At 50.9% G+C, this 21,270-nt stretch overlaps 3 protein-coding genes across 7 annotated transcripts in view; 1 reads left to right on the top strand and 2 right to left on the bottom strand.

The window, feature by feature from the left end:
- The window catches only part of EMC1 (ER membrane protein complex subunit 1), a 28,946-nt gene extending 26,716 nt beyond the window's left edge, over positions 1-2,230 (bottom strand). For 4 of the 5 annotated variants that reach the window (XM_038003443.2, XM_073007770.1, XM_038003446.2 and 1 more), the window contains exons 1-2: positions 2,102-2,230; positions 73-197 (exon numbers count right to left, since the gene is read on the bottom strand). In XM_038003443.2, the coding sequence (XP_037859371.1) occupies positions 73-197; positions 2,102-2,196 (220 nt within the window). In that variant the 5' untranslated portion in view covers positions 2,197-2,230. The remainder of the gene's footprint in view (positions 1-72; positions 198-2,101) is intronic. The other variant, XM_073007772.1, reaches the window with a different exon arrangement.
- Positions 2,231-2,243: 13 nt separating this feature from the next.
- On the top strand, positions 2,244-11,334 carry MRTO4 (MRT4 homolog, ribosome maturation factor). Its single transcript, XM_007980272.3, has 8 exons — positions 2,244-2,545; positions 5,469-5,527; positions 6,628-6,731; positions 7,752-7,833; positions 8,144-8,211; positions 8,514-8,665; positions 9,165-9,241; positions 9,369-11,334. Exons 1-8 carry the CDS (start codon positions 2,518-2,520, stop codon positions 9,516-9,518), a joined length of 720 nt encoding a protein of 239 aa, XP_007978463.3. The 5' UTR covers positions 2,244-2,517; the 3' UTR covers positions 9,519-11,334.
- Positions 10,724-17,865, bottom strand: LOC103225481 (aflatoxin B1 aldehyde reductase member 4). The gene is made up of 7 exons (XM_073007773.1): positions 17,531-17,865; positions 14,358-14,545; positions 14,064-14,168; positions 13,171-13,267; positions 12,861-12,960; positions 12,161-12,290; positions 10,724-11,053 (listed from the first exon to the last, which is right to left on the bottom strand). Exons 1-7 carry the CDS (start codon positions 17,742-17,744, stop codon positions 10,892-10,894), a joined length of 996 nt encoding a protein of 331 aa, XP_072863874.1. The 5' UTR covers positions 17,745-17,865; the 3' UTR covers positions 10,724-10,891.
- Between the last annotated feature and the right edge of the window lie 3,405 nt (positions 17,866-21,270).

The following is a 21,270-nucleotide window of genomic DNA, read 5'->3' as shown; positions in this document are numbered from 1 at the left end:
TCAAGCAGAGTTGGCAATGGTGAGCCTTCTATCCCTTAGGCAGCCAGTAGACACGGTTCCCAGTTCACTCACAGATCTCCCCAGTTCTGGAATTTAATGCTGCAATCACATTCTTCTCTGTGGCTACAACCAACTTCTTAGATCCAGGGGAAAATTCCAAGGAGGCAAACTTGAGCTTCCCAACATACTGCTGTCTCCTGAGGAAGAGTACAGGGGAATGTAAGGAGCTAAAATCACCATTCCACAAAATGCTCCAGAAAAAAACAAATCACACGGCTATCACCATCACACTCATTTTAGGACATATAAGAAGTGTTTGTGGCCGGGCACGGTGGCTCATGCCTGTAATCCCAGCACTTAGAGAGGCCGAGGCAGGCAGATCACAAGCTTAGGAAATCGAGACCATCCTGGCTAACATGGTGAAATCCCATCTGTACTAAAAATACAAAAAATTAGTTGGGCATGGTGGCAGACGACTGTAGTCCCAGCTACTCGGGAGGCTGAGGCAGGAAAATGGCATGAACCTGGGAGGCGGAGCTTGCAGTGAGTCTAGATCACGCCAGTGCACTCCAGCCTGGAGGACAGAGTGAGACTCCGCCTCAAAAAAAAAAAAAAACCAGAGGTGTTTATTAGCCAGGCTCTGTGGCTCACACCTGTAATCCCAACACTTTGCGAGGCCGAAGCGGGTGGATCACCTGAGGTCAGGAGTTCGAGGCCAGCCTGACCAACATGGAGAAACCTCATCTCTACGAAAAATACAAAATCAGCTGGGCATGGTGGCTCATGCCTGTAACCCCAGCTACTCGGGAGGCTGAGGCAGGAGAATTGCTTGAACCCAGGAGGTGGAGGTTGCAGTACGCCGAGATCGCGCCACTGCACGCCAGCCTGGGCAACAAGAGGGAAACTCCGTCTTAAAAAAAAAAAAAAAGAAAAGAAAGAAAGAAAAGTCTTAAACAGAGTCTTTCCCCCGTCATCAGCCTAGCCTGGCCCTGGGCTCAGAGCAGAGTTGCCCAAAACACTAAGCAGTTAGGAAATGCCATTCATTCATTCATTCATGAAAAGAAAATTGCATATACCTAGTATTCTGCAACATTAGATACATATATCACCTGCTATATATGTGTAATATACACATATGACATTGTGAACAGTTGTGCACATCATTAAAAATGTAACTTATGTTGCATTTGTCACACTGTCTGGCATAACAGGTACTCAACATATATGTGAATCAACTTTTCCAAGACAGAAAATACTTCAGAGGAGGAGAAATCTGAGCTGGGCCCTGAAGAATAAAGTGTAAAGAGCAATAATAACAGGTAACATTTAATGACTGCATTCAATGAGCCAGGCATTGTTCTAAGTAATTTAATTGGACTGTCTCATTCATTCTCACAAGTACTGTAATAGATAACAGACTGTTAGTAAACCCATTCTATAGACAAAGAAACAAAGGCACAGAGTGGTTAAGCCACTTTCCCCAAGATCACACAACTCTTAATTGGTAAAATTTAAACAAAAGCAAGCTACTTCAGGGCCTTAAGGAAGACGTGAGTGGGTGAATGAAGGAATGAATGGCATATTCTAGCTGCTTAGAGTTTTGGGCAATCCTGCTCTGAGCCCAGGGCCAGACTAGGTTGATGAGAGGGGGAAAATGGTTCAGTTTAGGACTTTTAAGACGAAAGCTCCTGTTCAAATGCCTACAAGACACCAATTCGAGTAGGAATTCAAGTTCACTGACGGCTTGGTGACCTCTGACACCTGGTAGACCAGAAACCTGACAGTCAAAGAAATGGAACTTGACGAGGGAGAACGGGATCAGTGACCTCTGACCAGCACCCCAAGCATGCCTGGATGGCAGGGCCGGCTTACACACAAGGATCAGCTTAGAAGGACCCCTAACACTTGGTTTAAAGCTCTGCTTCGAACGACTTTAAATCCTTAATTTTTGAACAAGGCGCCCCACGTTTTCATTTGTACTGGGTCCTGCAAATTATGCGGCCAATCCTGTTACATGACAACCCCCTTCCCTTTAGCAGGCAGGAGACAGGTACCGTGGAAACAGCCACTTATCTCTCGAATATGTTCTACACGTACGCACCAATCAAACTTGCCCACTTGGTCTTCGTAGACCGCGGCCACAGGAATCAGCAGCGCAGCCCAAAGCCAGAAACGAGAAGCCCACTCAGCCGCCATGATGCGAGCGCAGGCACCGCCCACCGCCGTCCCGGCATGCACCGGGCCGCGGGCTCCGCCTCCGCGGGACCACAGGGTTGGGACCGCGCGCGAGGCCCTCGGTCGGACGCTTGGGATTCGGGGATTTCCTCGGCACGCGGGAAGTCGCCTTACAGGCGCGGGAGAAAGCGCAGGTGGTGGCTCGGGAGGAAAAGGCAGACTGCAGTGCACACTGGGTCAGGCACACGCGAGGGGCAGCCCCCGAGAGCCGTCCCAGAGGCCCCCGCGCCGCCGGGGTCCTAACGGGGTGCACCGTCTTCCGCCGCACGTGGATTCAGCGCGATGCCCAAATCCAAGCGCGACAAGAAAGGTGGGCAAAGGGGGCGTTGGGCCTCTGGGGGGACCTCCGTGGGTTGGCTGCCCAGCCTGCGGTGAGAGCTTCGGGGCGGCGGGGACGCAGAATGGAACGCCAGGACATCCTCGAGGTGTTCCGCTGCCTCGCTGCTAGCTGGAATGGGGGCTTCGAGGCTGTAAAACCGCCAGAGGGGGCTGACGCCTGGTCGGGTCCGGGGAGCGGAGACTCTTGCCTAGTTTCAAGTGCTCTTACAAGGCCTACTGGGCCGGGAGGCAGCTCCTGAACACCGCCCCCGGCTGTGCCTGGTGCCGTTTCGGCCCACTTTTCCCAACCTCGGCCCTTTCTCATCATCCTGCGCTCCCGCCACCCTTGCTGCCTTTCCCCGTTCCCTTCTTTCAGCACAGGCTTGTTCCCGTGTCTGGCGTTGTGTGTCTGCGGTTGTTTCTGTCTGGCATGCTCACCTCTTCGTATGGCTTGCTCCTTCTTAGTTGTCAGTTAATAGGACTCCTCTGAGTCAGGGTCTCGCTCTGTTGCCCAGGCTGGAGTGCAGTGGCGCCACAGGCCGGGAGCGGTGGCTCACGCCTGTAATCCCAGCACTTTGGGAGGCCAAGGTGGGTGGATCATCTGACGTCGGGAGTTCTAGACCAGCCTGGCCAATATGGTGAAACCCCTTCTCTACTAAAAATACTAAAAATTAGATGGGCGTGGTGGCGGGTGCCTATAATGCCAGCTACTTGGGAGACTGAGGTGGGAGAATCGCTTGAACCCGGGAAGCAGAGGTTGCAATGAGCCGAGATCGCGCCACTGCACTCCATCCTGGGCGCGACAGAGCGAGACTCCGTCTCAAAAATAAGTTACTGCAGCCTTGACCTCGTTGGCTTAAGCGATCCTCCCACCTCAGCCTCCTGAGTAGCTGAGACTACAGGCGCACGCCACTACACCCAGCTAGGTTTTGTTGTTGTTGTTGTACACCCAGCTAGGTGTTGTTGTTTTGTTGTTGTTGTTGTTTTATAGAGACGACTTTCAGTGTGTTGCCAAAGCGGTCTCGAACGCCTGGGCTCCAACAACCCTCCCGCCTCACCCTCCCAAAGTACTGGGATTACAGGAGTGAGCCACTACGCCCGACTTGAGCGTAGTGGCTCACTTAAGAGACCATTTTTGACCACCTTTGCTGTGGTGGCATCTCTTTTAACCCGACTCCCTGGCATACTCAAAAATATTCAGGGGTCTGGCACTTTCTAGGCGTTGGAGGATACAACAGTTACAAAGAAGTCCTGTTTCTTATCGAGCCTAACGTTTCAGGGGAAACACATTCCACAAAATGCTAAAAATCAGATTGAGTAAAAGTGGGGTGAAGAGACGGCGATATTTTGTATAATGTGGTCAGGAAAGGTCTCACTGATGAGGCGACGAACAGAAAATTAAAGGAAGTGAGCAACCTGTGGAATTGTGCACCTATGGAATTATCTGGAAGAGTGCTGTTGCAAGTAGAGGGAACGTAAACTAAAAAGGCTCTGAAGTGGGAGCAGGTTTGACATGTTTGGGACAAGTGGCCAGTGGGGCTGGAGCAGAAGGAGCCAAATACAGTTGGGGGAGGGGTTAGGCAGAGAGGGCAGGACTTCCTCGGCCTTAGTAAGGCATTGGCTTTCCTGCCCAGGTGAAATGGGTAGCAGAGGACCCATGTGATTTACCTTTGCTTATAAAGGGTCACTCTGGTTGCCTTGGTGAGAATAGTTGGGGAAGACAGGGCAGAGGGCAGGGATGGAAGCAGTGAGACCAGCATTAATCCAAGAGAGGGTGATGCTGACTTGAGCCAAAGGTGTAACAGTGGAAATGATGGGAAGTGGCCCGCTATATTTCGTTTGCCCCCCTTTGCTCCACTTACCATTGACTGATGTCAGTGTCTTTGTCTGTGTGGTAGCTTGTTAAGAGGGGCTGAGTGCCGAGCAGGTTAAAGAAGAGAGGCCCGGGTCCCTTTGTGAAGGCGCCCGGGGCTTTGCAGTTGGAGTTCTGTTAAGTGTTTGTGGAATGATTTGATTCTGTGGAGGGGGCCCAGGTCAGGTCTGGCAAATGCAAACTCTCTGGGTAGAGGGCAAATTGGGCCCCAGCCATCTTTACAGTAGAGGTACATATTCCTCCCCAGAGAGGTGTTGCTGCATCTATGGGTCCAAATTGCAAAACTGGAGTGCAGATACATAACAGGAGATTCAGTCCCCAGTCTCATGGTTGCACAGCATAGGCCAGCTAGAGTGGCCTCTACATCATGGTCAAGAGCAGCAAGGGGCCGGGTGTGGTGGCTCACACCTATGATTCCAACACTTTCGGAGGCTGAGGTAGGCAGATCTCTTGAGCCCAGGAGTTCAAGACCAACCTGGGCAACATGGCAAAACCCATCTCTGCAAAAATACAAAACTCACCTGGGCATGGTGGTGCATTTCTATGGTCCCAGCCAAAATTAGCAGGCCATGGTGGGGTGTGCCTGTCATCCTGTGGGAGGATTGCCTGAGCCCAGGAGCTCAAGGTTGCAGTGAGCCAAGATCGTGCCACTGCATGCCAGCCTGGGTGACAGAGTGAGATCCCATCTCAAAAAAGAAATAAAAAACAGGGGCCTGCCTCAGCCAGCAGGTGAGGTCTGCCACCGAGAGCACTCCCAGCAGCAGGAACAATCTCCACCCCCACACCGCAATCAAGTTTTCTGGGTCAGCCTTAGGGGCTAAGAAAGGCCTAGTTTGTCTAAATAGCAGGAGTTATATCTAGAGATCTTCAGGGCCACGATGCTAATGAGTAGGCATTCCGTGGGCCCTGGGAATGGCTTTGTGTGCCAGAAATGATGGCCACGAAGGCCCGACTGAGCTCTCTGCCAAAGGGGAGAAAAAAATAAGTCTCCAGTGCATCTAGATTGGTCTCTCATCATCTCTCTCCTTTTTGTTTTTATTAGTCTCCTTAACCAAAACTGCCAAGAAAGGCTTGGAATTGAAACAAAACCTGATAGAAGAGGTAAGAGGTGGTTCTTTTTCTAGAGCTTGCAATTGTTTCTTTTATCAAGGTAGGTATAGAACTGTTGGCCAGGGGAGCATACTATTGGAAAAAAAAAAATCTCCAAGCTGCTAATCCAGCCCTTTTTCCTCCAGCAGCAGCACCAGCAAAAACTTCCATAGTGATGATTTCCAGCTTTGACTAGCTCGTACTCTGTGCCCTGTCCTGCACTAAGCGTTTCCTATGTGTCATTCCACTCCATCCTCATAACATCGCTGAGATGTGGGTACTAGGTGATGATGTTGCTGTTTTGCATTTGGGGTCACTGAAGCTTATAGAGGTTTGTTAGCCTGCCCAATGACAAAAAACAGGAGGAGGCCAGGAACCGTGGGCCACGCCTGTAATCCCAGCGTGGGATTACAGTAATCTGGGAGCCCAAGTGGTCAGATAGCTTGAGTCTGAGAGTTCAAGAGCAGCCTGGACAACATGACAAAACCTCATCTCTACAAAAAGAAAAGAAAAAAAAAAGCTAGCTGGACATGGCGGTATGCAGCCTGGGCAACAGAGTGAGACCCTGTCTTTAAAAAAAAAAAAGCTGGGAGATTTACCAGGTGTAGGTGACTGCACCAACCCACTGTCTGTACAGCTTCTGACCTGCCAACCTGGGCTGCAGGCTGGATGCAACAGTCTCCTTCTGCACAATGACTCCACTCCTGGAGGCTGCCTCCTGGTGGCTTTGGCCAGCACCATGTGCAGAGCAGTGCCGATCAGCTGCCTCCCCTTATAACAGTGAGGCGCCACGTGTTTCCACGTAGCAGGACCCTTCGTAGTGTGGGTGAATGTTTCTAGGTTAACCGTTGATGGTCAGTTCCACTGTTGGTCATAGATAAGTGAGAAACCTGGAAAACGCCGTGGGGTGTAGATCCATGGCTCAGCCTCCCCTGTAGTTAGGGATCCTAATTTCAGTAATAGAGGTAGGAGACAACCCAATTAGAGGCCTCCAGTTCTTCCAGTTTCCATAGTTGTCAGGGGCCCAGAGCAGATTCATTCTCATCTGAGGCCAGAGTAGTGCCTATTGTATGCTGCTGCTTGAACTCAGAGCCTGGTGAATTGTCCCACAGCTTCGGAAATGTGTGGACACCTACAAGTACCTTTTCATCTTCTCTGTGGCCAACATGAGGAACAGCAAGCTGAAGGACATCCGGAACGCCTGGAAGCACAGCCGGTGAGCGGGCAGGGGGAAGAAGGCCCTTCTGAGTGGGGACCCGGCCAGGCTGCTCTCAAAGTATAGGAGCAATTTCTGACCCTTTAGGTGCCTGGGTCATGCCACTGATACCTTAATAATGACAAAGTGCTACCTGCCACTGAAGAGCACTTCCTTTTCACTGTTACAGCTGGTCTTGAGCCGGGTGTGGTGGCTCATGCCTGTAATCCTAGCACTTCGGGAGGCTGAAGCAGGCAGGTCACCTGAGGTAGGAGTTTGAGACCAGCCTGGCCAACATGGCAAAACCCCTTCTCTACTGAAAATACAAAAATTAGCCGGGCATAGTGGTGGGCACCTATAATATAATCGCAGCTACTCGGGAGGATGAGGCAGAAGAATTGCTTGAACCCATGAGGTTCAAGTGAGCTGAGATCGCACCATTGCACTCCAGCCTGAGTGACAGAGTGAAAGAAACTCCATCTCAAAAAGAAAAAAAGCAGATTTTGCACTGAGCTCCTGGGGGCAGGACTTGGCAATTGAGATGTTTGAGAGGTGGTCCTTTCCAGAGAAGTGGCCCTTTAACCCTGGACTTTGGGCCATTTAGGAGCATCACACTAGTTTTAGAATGTCAGCATGGGCACTGGGACACAGACAGTGACCTGGGAGCAGGATGCAGGAGCCACATGGCCAATTTCTGTCCTGGAGCAGGTGGCTCTGGTGTTGGTCTCCTGCTGCCCTAGCTCTGGTTCAGGCTGTTAACGTGCCTCCTGCATACATCCAGATGGAGAACCCATACATGAGTACATGATGCTCGTGATAGGCTGGGAGATAAAGTATTGCCATGTCAGGGGTCTGTGGGTGGGAACATAATGAAAAGGACCCTGAGGTGGGGACAGTGTGGCCAGGCAGCATGGAGAAGTGAGTGCCACTGGCTCAGCCTGGGCCTGAGCTCACTGGAGACCAGAGCTGCTTTGCATATTGCTGAGGGGCGGGGAGGGCAGGGCACTTCCTTCACAGAACGCTCTTTTTCTTGCTTGGTAGGATGTTCTTTGGCAAAAACAAGGTGATGATGGTGGCCTTGGGTCGGAGCCCATCTGATGAGTACAAAGACAACCTGCACCAGGTAAATCTCTGGTTTTCACGGGGTGGGGCTGAGGCAGAGCTGCCTTCTCTCCCACTACTCCCACGTGATAGCCTCCCCCAGCCGTCGGCTGGCCCGTGGCTCAGGGAGAGCAGGGCCTGGCTTAAAGCTCTGGGTTCTCCCTTCACCTCCGGACCCAGGGAATAGCACCCTTCCTGCCTCCCACTCCTTCCTGCTGTGACCAGCAGAAACATCTTTAAACGTTGCCAAATGTCCCCTTGTGAGCAAAAACATGCCTAGTAGAGAACCACTGCTCTAATGTGACCAAGCTGGCCTCACTCTTGATTTGTAGGTCAGCAAAAGGTTGAGGGGTGAAGTGGGTCTCCTGTTCACCAACCGCGCAAAGGAGGAGGTGAATGAGTAAGTACTGCTGAGGAACGGAGAGAAAGAGGCGGGTGAGGGGGATTTCAGGGACGGAATGATGCAGGGACTTCATTCCATATGCGGCATCAAGTTGGAACTGCTCCTGGAAGCCTGTCACTGAGCTAGTGACCTGGGACCACAGCCCTCTCTGCCCTCTCCAGCATGGCGTGGTGGGCTGGCTGCTGGCCAGCAGCCAAGGTCTGTGAAGGCCCAGGGCCACGGGACACTTGGGGGAGCCTGACTCACGGGCTGGTGGTGTGGCCAGGAGCATCCCCTCTTACTGCTTCTCTTTCCCTTAGGTGGTTCACGAAATACACAGAAATGGACTACGCCCGTGCTGGTAACAAAGCAGCATTCACTGTGAGCCTGGACCCAGGGCCCCTGGAGCAGTTCCCCCACTCCATGGAGCCACAGCTCAGGCAGCTGGGCCTGCCCACCACCCTCAAGAGAGGTATGGGCAGCCCTGGAGCTAAAAAGTCACAGCCTAGAGTCCAAGAGCACAAGTCTGCAAGGTCATCCCTTTCTGGCTGAGCAAGTTCTCTCTACAAGCCTCCATTTTCTCATGTGAAAATGGGGCTAAGAGTGTGCGCCTCACAGCTGGGGTGAAAGCAGACAATAACTTATAGTCTTGCAGCTGTTGAGGGACAGGGGACATCAGGGGCCTGGCGCCTGTTTAAAAAAAAAAAAAAAAGTCAAAAAATTAGACAGGCATGGTGGTGTGTGCCTGTGGTCCTAGCTACATGGGAGGCTGAGGCAAGAGGATCACTTGAACCCAGGAGGTCAAGGCTGTGGCGAATCAAAGGGACCTCAGGGAGACAGCCACTGCCCAGTGTGTGATGGAGCTGTGGGGAGGGCAGGTGGCTGACTGGATTCCTCCTAACGTGGCAGGGACAGAGATGGCTCTGCAGGCCTCTGGGCCAGAGGTAGCTGAGAGCCACCCTCTTCTGCAGGTGTGGTGACTCTGCTATCCGACTATGAGGTGTGCAAGGAGGGCGACGTGCTGACCCCAGAGCAGGCTCGCGTCCTGGTGAGTCTGGCGCCTTGAGGGCTATTGCAGGAGGGGCCGCTGGCTGGCTTCTGCCTGCTGAAAATGACCCCTTGCACTTTGAATACCTCCATTCCTCCTGATTCTTTGTTCCCTTTGTCTCTTGCAGAAGCTTTTTGGGTATGAGATGGCTGAATTCAAGGTGACCATCAAATACATGTGGGATTCACACTCGGGAAGGTTCCAGCAGATGGAAGACGTCTTGCCAGAGAGCGCATCCGAGTCCGCAGAAGAGTCAGACTCAGAAGACGATGACTGAAAGGGACTCAGGACTGAAGGCCTCCTGGAACCTTCGGGGTCTCACTGGACGATGCAGGACTGCTGCCGCCCCTCTGAAGAGAGCAGCTGTTTATTTGTCTGTAGACAGGGAACGTGATGGGCACTGACTTCCTGTAAAGAATAAAACTCTGGGCCGGGCGCGGTGGCTCAAGCCTGTAATCCCAGCACTTTGGGAGGCCGAGACGGGTGGATCACGAGGTCAGGAGATCGAGACCATCCTGGCTAACACGGTGAAACCCCGTCTCTACTAAAAAATACAAAAAACTAGCTGGGCGTGGTGGTGGGCGCCTGTAGTCCCAGCTACTCGGCAGGCTGAGGCAGGAGAATGGCGTAAACCCGGGAGGCGGAGCTTGCAGTGAGCTGAGATCTGGCCACTGCACTCCAGCCTGGGCAACAGAGCGAGATTCCGTCTCAAAAAAAAAAACTCTGGGCCAGGGTGTGCAGTGGCTCACGCCCGTAATCCCAGCACTTTGGGAGGCCAAGGCGGGCAGACCATAAGGTCAGGAGATTAAGACCATCCTGACTAACACAGTGAAACCCTGTCTCTACTACTGTTGCCCAGACTGCTCTGAAACTCCTGTCTTCAATCAGTCCTCCTGCCTTAACCTCTCAAAGTGCTGAGATTAAAGGTGTGAGCCACCCTTTTTTTTTTTTTTTTAAATGACTGAATAATAGTCTGTTGTATGAATATATATATATATATATACCACATTTTCTTTATCCATTCATTCACTGATGGACATTTGGGTTGTTTTTAATTATCAGCTATTATGAGTAATGACACTGTGAAAACTCATTCCCAAGTTTTTTGTGGGGAGATATGTTTTCCCTTCTCTTGGCTATACACCCACAAGTGGAACTGCTGAATCCTATGGTAATTTTATGTTTAATCCTTTGAGAAATTGCCAAACTATTTTCCAAAGCGGTTGTACCATTTCACATTCCCCCCATCAGTGTGTGAATTTTCTCCCATCTGTCTCTTGCTCACTCTCTTGCCATGTGACATGCTGACTCTGCTTCCCCTTCTGCCGTGATTGTAAGCTTCCTGAGGCCCTCCCCAAGAGCAGATGCCAACACCACACCTTCTTGTACAGACTGCAGAACCGTGAGCCAAAGAAACCTCTTTTCTTTGTAAATGACCCAGTCTCAGGTATTCTTTTATAGCAACGGAAACAGACTAACACACAGCATCCTGCGAGGCTTTATTCTTCATTTGGTGGTGACTCTACTGTTAAGTTTTTGTCCAAATACTTCCGTCCCTAAGAATTTACTGAGGCAGTTCTAAATTACAAAAAGCATGAGAGAGCACAAGAGGTGACAGAAGAGCCTTGGGCAGCCTGAGCCACAGTGGGCCTAGATGAAGTAGTTGGGACATTCGTGGGCAAACAAATGCCAGGCTTGATTAAAGGCATCCACGACAGCTGGCTCCAGGGGCCCTTCCTCTGCCGCTGCCAAGTTCTGCTCCAGCTGCTCCAGGCTGGACATGCCCAGGATGACCGCGTCCCCGTGGGCACCCTGAAAGGGAGACAGCCAGAATTCAACCCTCTTCTGCTACACAGTGACTCCACTCACAGCCCTCCCAGTCACGACCCTACCGAGATTTGGGCTCTCTTATATCCCATATGTCCAGAAGGAACTTAAGGTGCCTTGGATAGCTGTACCCATGTCACTCAAAACCTGTATTATTTCCCCTACTGCCACATGACGCTTCCAGACAGACCTACATTCACAGCCCAGTTCTGCCCCCCAGCAGCCGTGTAAAGGTGACTAAGTTATTAAAACCTCTCTGAGACTCAATCCTCTTCTCTGTTTTCAACATAATTATGTGTATGAAAAAGTAATGTAGAGCACTTAGCTCCTATTTATTGAGCACCTACTGTATATGTGCCAGACACTATTGCAACATCTAAGGCTGGAGTTGGAGAAAAATTTGAAAGAGGAAGACATGAGGCACTGAGAGAGGGAAATTTCAGCTCCCACCAAAAGGATGAGACTAGTGGGCTTTACAGTTAAACCTGTGTTAAAATGTATTCCCCTTTCATAGCTGGGTGAACCTCAGTTTCCTCATCAATAACACTGTGACAGTCATTTCATAAAGCCGAAAGAATAATGAAATCCCTGCAGTAAAGCCCTCATTACAAAGCCTGGTACTCAGATACCATCAAAGACCAATGGGAAGGTGGAGCACAGTGGCTCACGCCTGTCATCCCAGCACTTTCAGAGGCTGAGGAGGGTGCATTGTCTGAGCTCAGGAGTTCAAGACCAGACTAGGCAGCTTGACGAAACTCAGTCTCTAAACACAAACAATTAGCTAGCCAAGGTGGTGCCTGTCTGTAATCCCAGCTACTTAGGAGGCTGGGGGAGGAGAATTGCTTGAGTCTGGGAGGCAGAAGTTGCAGTGACCTGAGATCATGCCACTGCACTCCAGCTGGGGTAACAGAGCGAGACTCTATCAAAAATAAAAACAAAATAAAAACAAAAACAAAACAAACAGTGGGAAGACTGTTCATGAGAGTTAGAAGAAAAATTTCAGTGGAATTGAGAAAACAAATGCTTTGGGCTTCACCTAAATGCTGGTCCCCCTGGAAGGGAAGAAGCTGAGCGCCCAGGGTCACTGGTTACCTGCAGCTGTGAGTGGTGGTACATCCACCGGAGGGCGGCTGAGGTCGTGCTGGGGGTGCTGGCGCCATATGCAGCCTGCAAGGCCTTCTCTACCAGGGCAATGCCCTCGAAGTGGTTCTCCTTCCAGAAGCTGGAAAGGAGGGATGGTGGCACAGGCGTCAGTACCATGGGGGCCACACTGGGAGCCACAACCAAAGGGTCATCCAGGGCCACTGCCCCACCCCACACCCTGCAGCCCTGAGGGGAGGGTGTCCTTTCTGGTCACAGGACTCCCACTTTGCTGGGCATCAGAGCCACCCAGGATGCCGGCCCTGTCAACAGAGACCTCAACCAATCTTTATTCCTGAGAACTCATCACCCTGCTCTTATTTTCCCCTAGGGACACACAGGCCGCTGAGATGGGGCAGGACTCGGCCCTAGGCCTCCTAGACCTCCCTCCAGGACTCCTCCTTTCCTTCCTAGCAGGTGATTGCTCAGGAAAGAGCTATGACTTCAAGACCCTGAGGTCCAGGGAGCCTCGTTTCCTCCTGGAGGTCCCCAAACAACAAGAAAACCCGCGGAGGGTTTGGAAATTCCTGAAGGAATGCAGGGGAGTAGGTGCAGCAGCGAGGAAAGGCTTTACCCCAGGAGCAGCCCAAGACTTCATTCCACATAAAGATGACCCCACCCCAGCCATCCACACCAAGCACCTCCAGCTCACCGACTCCTGTAGATCTCTGCCCACTGATTCCCAAAGAAGCGGCCCACGGGCTGTTTCCCGTCCTTGTCCTCATACTTGTACTTGCCAGTCAGCAGGCCCCCTGCGGGAAGGCAGCAATCAGCCTCCGGGCCCAGAGTCCCCAGAAGCTGCCACATCCCTCAGGGCTCTGGTCTAGGGGAGGGGCAGGGACCCAGGAGAGCTGAAGGACGCAGCCCAGCCTCTTGTCAAACCCTCCCTGCTTCCCAGGTCCTGGGCTGGGCATCTGTGGGTCGGGAATAGGCTGAGTCAGGGTCAGGAACGCTCCACATACCAGCCAGAGGGTTGTAGGCATAGAACCTCAGTCCAAAGTGCCTGAGGCAGGGGAGGAGCTCCGTTTCCACCTGCCGGGTGGTGGCGCTGTACATGCCCTGCAGGGAGAGGGACCCCGGGGAGAGAGTGGATGTGTCAAAAGAAGGGACCTCAAATTTACCCTTATAGAGCCCTTATTTCAGACCTTATCAATTCTAGGACTTCAACCATCTGGGCATTTACTTATTCTTATGGTGCTGGTGAAAGGGGCTTATGCCCGAGGAAAATTCATTCATTCAGCCAACTTTCATGAGCACCAACTACGGCCTGGTTGTCAGATTTGAATTCTTAAGCCAAAAGGACAGGGTCCCTTCCCTCAAGATTTTATAATAAGGTCAAGTATAAACAGTTGTAATCGAGTAATGAGGCAATCTTAATAGACGAGAAAGTTCTGTGACCAGTGCCTGGCACCAAGCAGGTGTACAAATATTTGTGCAATGAATCATGAGGAGGTAAACAAGGACCTGAGTTCTCAGGGTCTTCTGGGCCCATCTAGAAAGGCTTCCAGAGAATAAGACACGTATATGAGACCTGAGCCCTTCTCCCAGGGAAGGGGCAGTGGCAGGGAAGGGACAGTGGCGGGGAAGGGACAGTGGCGGGGAAGGGCATGTCCCAGGCTGAGTGCAGGGCCAGGTGGGGAAGGAAGGGTGCACAGGCCGGCAGGAAGGAAGCAGATGCCCAGTGGCCAGCCTGAGGAGCTTGAATGGCATTCTGAGGGTACCTGGGAGCCATCTGCAGGCTTTCAGCAGGGGGTGGCTGCTATGCAGAGGGCACAGGAGGCAGTCAGGGCAGCAAAGACAGCCCAGAATGAGCAGGAGTTCTGGAGACCTTGGCCTCTGCAGCCCCGGCCCTCACCTGGTACACAGTGGGCACGATCCAGCCATTGCTCTTGCAGAGGATACAGATCTCGGCCACTTCCCAGGCGGCATAGTTGGAGAGGCCAAGTTCCACGAACTTGCCCTGCAGGGGTGAGGCAGCAGTCAGAACGCAGTGCAGCGCAGACCAGGAAGGGGAGGCCAGGGTGGGGCCCTTGGGAGTGGGGCTGTTCCCTGCTCCACCCTGGGACCGCCCTGGTGCCTCTGATCTCACCAGTGGGATCAGAATGAGAGCAGTAGCGGGCCACCTCCCAGAGCTCAGGGGTCCCCTCACCTCCTGGTGCAGCTGGTGGCAGGCGCGCAGCGTCTCTTCCACCGGGGTGCTGTGGTCAGGTCCATGTAGGTAGAAGAGGTCCACTCGGGGACACTGCAGCCGCTTCAGTGACGTCTCCAGCTGGAACCGGAGACTGTCAGGCTTCAGGGAGTTCCCCATCCATGGATTGGCCTTGGTAGCAATTTTCACTAAGAGGAGAGAGAAATGAAAATTCAGGGCTGGACGTGGTGGCTCACGCCTGTAATCCCAGCACACTGGGAGACCGAGGTGGGTAAATCACCTGAGGTGAGGAATTTGAGACCACTCTGGCCAACATGGTGAAACAGCGTCTCTACTAAAAATACAGAAATTAGCTGGGGGTGGTTGTGCATGCCTGTAATCCCTGCTAGGGAGGCTAGGCACAAGAATTTCATGAACCGGCTGGGTGTCGTGGCTAACGCCTGTAATCCCAGCACTTTGGGAGGCTGAGGCAGGCGGATCACAAAGTCAGGAGTTCAAGACTATCCTGGCTAACACGGTGAAACCCTGTCTCTACTAAAAATACAAAAAATTAACTGGGCATGGTGGTAGGCACCTGTAGTCCCAGTTACTCGGGAGGCTGAGGCAGGAGAATGGCATGAACCTGGGAGGCGGAGCTTGCAGTGAGCTGAGATCGCATCACTGCACTCCGGTTTGGGTGACAAAGCGAGAGTCTGTCTCAATAAAAAAAAAAAAAAGAAAGAAAGAAAGAAAGGATTGCATGAATCTGGGAGATAGAGGTTGCAGTGAGCCTAGATCACGCCATTGCAGTAAAGCCTGGGCAACAGAGCAAGACTGTCAAAAAAAAAAAAAAAAAGTAAGCTTAACACTCTTCTCCCTGCCCCCTATTAAGAATCCTAGTTGGAGGCCGGGTTCAGTGTCTCAAACTTGTAATCCCAGCTATTCGGGAGGTTGAGGCACAAGAATCGAGTGAACCCAGGAGGCAGAGGGTGCAGTGAGCCGAGATCTTGCCGCTATCCTCCAGCCTGTGTGCCAGAACCAGACTCTCTGTCAAAAAAAAAAAAAAAAAAAAAAAAAAAATCCTAGTTGGAGATGAGGCACAGTGGCTCACCCCCATAAGGCCAATACTTAGGCCCAGGAGGGTGGATCTCTTGAGCCCAGGAGTTTGAGACCAGCCTGGGCAAAATGGTGAAACCCCGTCCCTACAAAAAATACAAAATTTGGCTGGGCATGGGGGCACATGCCTGTAATCTCAGCTACTTGGGAGGCTGAGTTAGAGGATCACATGAGCCTAGGAGGTCAAGGCTGTAGTCATCAAATACTGTGCCACTGTGCTCCAGCCTGGACAACAGAATGAGACCCTGTTTCAAAAGGAAAATTTAAAAAAAGAATCCTAGGTCCTAGTGGGCTGGAATAACAGGAGAGTGGAGAGTCCTCCTCCCACTTTTCACACTTAGAAAGTCACTTAGGCTGGCAGGAGGGCAGTCACTGGAGCCCTTGAGAACTGGGAGGGAGCAGGTTTGAGGAACTATTCATTTGGAATTTTTCCATGCCACCTCCACCCCTCTGCTTCTCAACTGAACTTCACTTCAGATCTGAGATCTGAGGACTTTCACCAGCCAACCTTGGACTCAAAGACAGAAGACAAAGAAGGATTAATAGAGGAAAGAAAAAAGTCAGAAATAAGGGCCAGGCAGAGGTTGCGGATCTGTGTTGGCTCACACCTGTAATCTCGGCACTTTGGGAAGCCAGGGCAGGAGGATTACTTGAGCCCAGGAGTTTGAGGCCAGCCTGGACAACAAAGTGAGACTCTGGTTTCGATGAATAATACAAAAAATTAACCAGGTGTGGTGGCACAGGTCGTGTTAATCCCAGCTACTCAGGAGGCGGAGGTGGGAGGATGGCTTGAGCCTTGAAAGGTCAAAGCCGCAATGAGCCATGATTGCACTATTGCACTCCAGTCTGGGTAAAAGAGCAAGGCCCTGTATCAAAACAACAACAACAACAACAACAAAACCAGAAATAAGATCAGAGCTCTCACCAAGTGGCAGTCAGGTGATCTAGAAAGAGTGTGGCACTGAGATGCAGGCACAGGCTTCTTTTGTTTGAGATGTACCATTTGGTAAATAAGAGGAGAAATGGACAAGACACCACTCAGACAGTCAGAATGGAAGGAGGAAATGGTGTTCATATTAAGAACAAAGAAACAGCTAACATTTCCCAGCCCTCACTATGTGCCTGCCAGGCATCAGCCTAAGCACCGCACATGGCATCAGACTGAGGGTGGCTCCTCCTGCCCCTTTACACACATCCTCCCCTCAGGCTACACCTGCCTCCTCCAGCACCCGCAGTGTTGCCAAATCACATTTGCCTTTCCACACCCATGCCCACTGCCCTGACGCCCTTGCCCCTCTTACTCCTCCTGGCAAACTCCTATCCGTTCTTTCTTCACGGGGTCCCTCCCAAAAAGGGCTCACTTGGCTCCCCAGCCATCTCTAGAATTCGAACTTCCTGGAGTGGGTTAGTGTCCATTTCTCTCCAATAGCCTCAGACAGAGCCTCCCACAGAGAGGGCAGTGAGACCCTGTACCACACCCAATTCCCCACCGCGCTAAGGGAGCTGCCAAGGTTCCCGGGCGTTGCCACCCTGGTGAGGTACCATTGTGAGCACCACAAGGTACTCAGAGCAAAGTCCAGGTCCCTGAGCAGGCTGGCGTGAGCGTAGGAGCAAGCAGATAGTGTGCTGGGTCTAAACTCTGATTTCAGACCGTGCCAGGGAGTGCCAGGCGATAAGCACAGAATTTCTGCAGATCAGGCCCGTCAAGGGCACCTGCAGGGCACAGGTGGGGACAGCAGTTGCACAATGCCAGATTCCAGTGTTTTTCGTGCTCCAGAGAGGGGCTAGCCAAGTCATTGCAGGCAAGACCAAGTCATCCAGGCGTCAGTGAGGGTGCTGAGCTACCTCCCGGAAGAGAAGACCAGAGAAAAGGAGCCCAGACAAAGTACTGTCCAGTTGTACAGAGCTAGATGTGCCTGAGGTGCCTGGGGTTCCCAAGGCTGAGAGGTGGACGGGGGTTGGGGGGTGGGGAACAAAGCCGTGGGTGCTGCCTGGGGCTAGGGAGACCTGGGCGGTGCACGGTTGTGGACAGGCTCAGCTCTGCACGGTGTAGAAGGAGAATCAGGGGCCACTGTTACCTCTACAGTCGCTGCTTCCCAGCCCGAGCCCCAGGCCGCCAAGGATGGTCTCGGACTGGCCGTCGCTGTACAGGAAGGCCGTGTCTATCTCGGTGTGGCCGCGCTCCAGGAAGGCGCGCGTGACTGCTGCGCTGGTGGGCGCGTCCATGCGGCGCCCCATCTCCATGGCGCCCAGCACCGTGGCGGGCCGGGCCCGCGATAGCTGCCGGGACATGACGGCGGCAACGGGATACTGGGACAGCCCGGGCGCAGCACGGAGCGGTCAGTCGGAAGCACCAGCCCAGGAACCGGCGGCCGCTTGGCTTTAGGGACTGGCTCGGGCCCCGCCCACCGCGGGGTGGGGTTGAGGGCGCGGCGGAAGGTGCCCAACACCGCCCACGCGCTGAACTCCGCGCTCAACCACGAGGACGGTCTGCACTTGCACCAAGCAAGAGGCGAAATGGCTGTGGCTTCCTACCGGTGACTCACTTCTTGGCCATTTTAACACTCCTCAACGTCCGCAAGGGTGAGGGGGTCCAAGGGTGGCGACGATCCCCAAGGGCGGGGACTCCTCCCTGTCCCGTCGCCCCCCATCCCTGGGCCTCGCCCGCCCGGGAGCTGTCCCAGGTCTCTGTCTCCTCCAGGAGGGAGCTTAGGAGTGGGGTGGACCTAAGGGCTGTTCCACCTGCCTGCCCTGTGGTTCAGGAGGACGAGGCTTACCAAAGGCTTAAGACAGAGTCCCCGTGGAGTGACATGGTTAAAGTCATGAAAGAAAAGAACTGTTGGCATTGAATTCTGTACCTAAATGGAAAAAATAAAAAATAAAAATAAAAATAAAACAACTGACTGACTGTGGTGACTTACGCCTGTAATCTCAACACTTTGGGAGATCAAGGCAGGAGAATAGACAGCCCAGGAGTTTAAATCCAGCCTGGGCAACATAGGAAGGCCTGGTCTCCAAAGAGTAAAAGAAAAAAAGAAGATAGAAAAATGGACCAATGCCCGGCTGCAGTGTGCTGTGATAGCTCCACTGCACTCTGCCCTGGGTGACAGAGGGCAAATCTGTCTCCAAATACAAAAGAAAAAAAAAAAAAAAGACAAATAGACAGATGGAACAAATGAAAAACCAACAGCAAGATTAATTTAAACCTAATCATATCAATAATTACATTAAATATAAATGAAAAAAATACAAGTAAAAGTCAGAGATTGTTAGAATGGATAAAAAAGCAAAACCCAACTATATAGTAAATATTAGAAAACTATTGAAATATATGAACAGAGTAAGTGAACAGTAAAAAGACGGACCAGGCGCAGTGGCTCACGCCTCTAATCCCAGCACTTTGGGAGGCCAAGGGCGGCAGATCACCTGAGGTCAAGAGTTGGAGACCAGCCTAACTAAAATGGAGAAATCCCGTCTCTACTAAAAATACAAAATTAGCCGGGCATGGTGGTGCATGCCTGTAATCCCAGCTACTTGGGAGGCTGAAGCAGGAGAATTGCATGAATGTGGGAGGCAGAGGTTGCAGTGAGCCAAGATGGCACCATTGCACTCCACTCCAGCCTAGGTAACAAGAGCAAAATTCTGTCTCAAAAAAAAAGAAAAGAAAAGAAAAAGTTAAAACGATGGGAAAAGACATACCTTGACAAAACTAAATTTTAAAAAGTTGGAATGGCTACATCAATATCAGTAAAAGTAGATTTCAAAACAAAAAATACTGGCCCACACAGTGGTTGACACCTGTAATCTCAGCACTTTGGGAGGCTGAAAAGGGACGACTGCTTGAGCCCAGGAGTTTGAGACCAGCCTGGGCAACACAGAGAGATCTTATCTCTACAAAAAAAAAATTTTAAAAGATTATCACAATGTGGTAGCATGTGCCTGTGGTCCCAGTTCTTCAGGAGGCTGAGGTGGGAGGATCAGCTGAGCCTGGGAAGTCAAGGTTGCAGTGAGCTGTGTTCATGCCATTGCACTCCAACCTGGGCAGCAGATTGAGACCCTGTCTCAAAACAACAACAATAACAACAACAACAAAAGCCTACCAAAGACAAAGAGGGACATACCATAATGACAAAGAGGTCAATTAACAAAGAAAATATAATCCTCAATGTATATGCAAATAAAAGTAGAGCATCAGAATGCACAAAAAGCAATAATAGAACTTAAGAAGAAATAGACAAATACAAAATTATAGTTGGTTTCAACACACCACTCTCAACAGTTGTAGAACAGTTATCAGTCATAATTTACAGAAACTCAGTAAAGGTATACAAGACTTGAACAGGCCGGGTGCCGTAGCTCACGCCTGTAATCCCAACACTTTGGGAGGCTGAGGCGGGTGGATCATGAGGTCAGGAGTTCAAGACCAGCCTGGCCAAGATGGTAAAACCCCGTCTCTACTAAAAATACAAAAAATTCGCTAGACATGGCGGCAGGGTAATCTCAGCTACTTGGGAGGCTAAAGCAAGGAATTGCTTGAACCCAGGAGGCAGAAGTTACAGTGAGCCGAGATCGTGCCACTGTACTCCAGCCTGGGTGACAGAGCAAGACTCCATCTCAAAAAAAAAAAAAAGAAGACTTGAATAACACTATTTAACCAATTCCACATAAACAACATGAACGGAATACCCAGCAACAGCAGAATGTGCATTAAAGTGCACATCCACCAAGATATACCAATATATCCACAAAGATATATCTTTGGAGGCATAAAACAAGTCTTAATACATGCAAAGGAGGCCAGGCGTGGTGGCTCACATCTGTAATCCCAGCACTTTGAGAGACAGAGGCAGGGAGATCACTTGAGGTCAGGCGTTCCAGATCAGCCTGGTCAACATCATGAGAATCCATCTCTACTAAAAATATAAAAAATAGACAGGCATGGTGGCATGCACCTGTAATCTCAGCTACACGAGAGGCTGAGACAGGAAAATCACTTGAACCTGGGAGACAGAGGTTGCAATGAGCCAAGATCATGCCACTGCACTCCAGCCTGGGCAACAGAGTGAGATTCTGTCTAAAAAAAGAAAATACCAAAAATAAATTAACAGGCTGGATGTTGTAGCTCACGCCTGTAATCCAAACACTTTTGGAGGTCGAGGCAGGCAGATTACCTGAGGTCAGGGCTTCTCTAGACCAGCCTGGCCAACATGGTGAAACCTCATCTCTACTAAAAATACAAAAATTAGCCGGGGGTGGTGGCTTATGCCTATAATCCCAGTTACTCAGGAGGCTGAGGCAGGAAAATCGCTTGCCCCAGCAGGTGGAGGTTGCAGTGAACCGAGATCACACCAGTGCACTCCAGCCTTGGCAACAGAGTGAGACTCCGACTCAAAAAAAAAAAAAAAAAAAAAGAAAGAAAGAAAAGAAAAGGGGAAAAAAAGAAAAGAAATAAATGAACACATACATTTCAAAGGATTTAAATAATACAAAGTACATCTCTGAGCACAATGGAATTAAACTAGAAAATAATAACAGAACTTAGAGCCTGAGAAGGAACTGAAAATAAGTAAATAGGTAAATAAATAAATAGAATAAAAAGGAAAAATAGAAAATAATAACGGAATGATATCTGGAAAATCTCCACACACTTGGAAATTAAATTACCCATGGATCGAAGATGTAATCTCAGGGAAAATTAGATCATATTTTGAACTGAATGAAAGTAAAAACATGACATGTCAAATTTTCTGAGATGCAGCCACAGTAGTACTAAGAGGGAAATTTATAGCATCACTTTGACATATTATAAAAGCAGAAA

This window comes from Chlorocebus sabaeus, chromosome 20 (assembly GCF_047675955.1).
Source record: "Chlorocebus sabaeus isolate Y175 chromosome 20, mChlSab1.0.hap1, whole genome shotgun sequence".
NCBI classification, from domain to species: domain Eukaryota; kingdom Metazoa; phylum Chordata; class Mammalia; order Primates; family Cercopithecidae; genus Chlorocebus; species Chlorocebus sabaeus.
The sequence above is the reverse complement of the archived record's forward strand: the minus strand, read 5'-3'. Positions and strand labels throughout refer to the sequence as shown.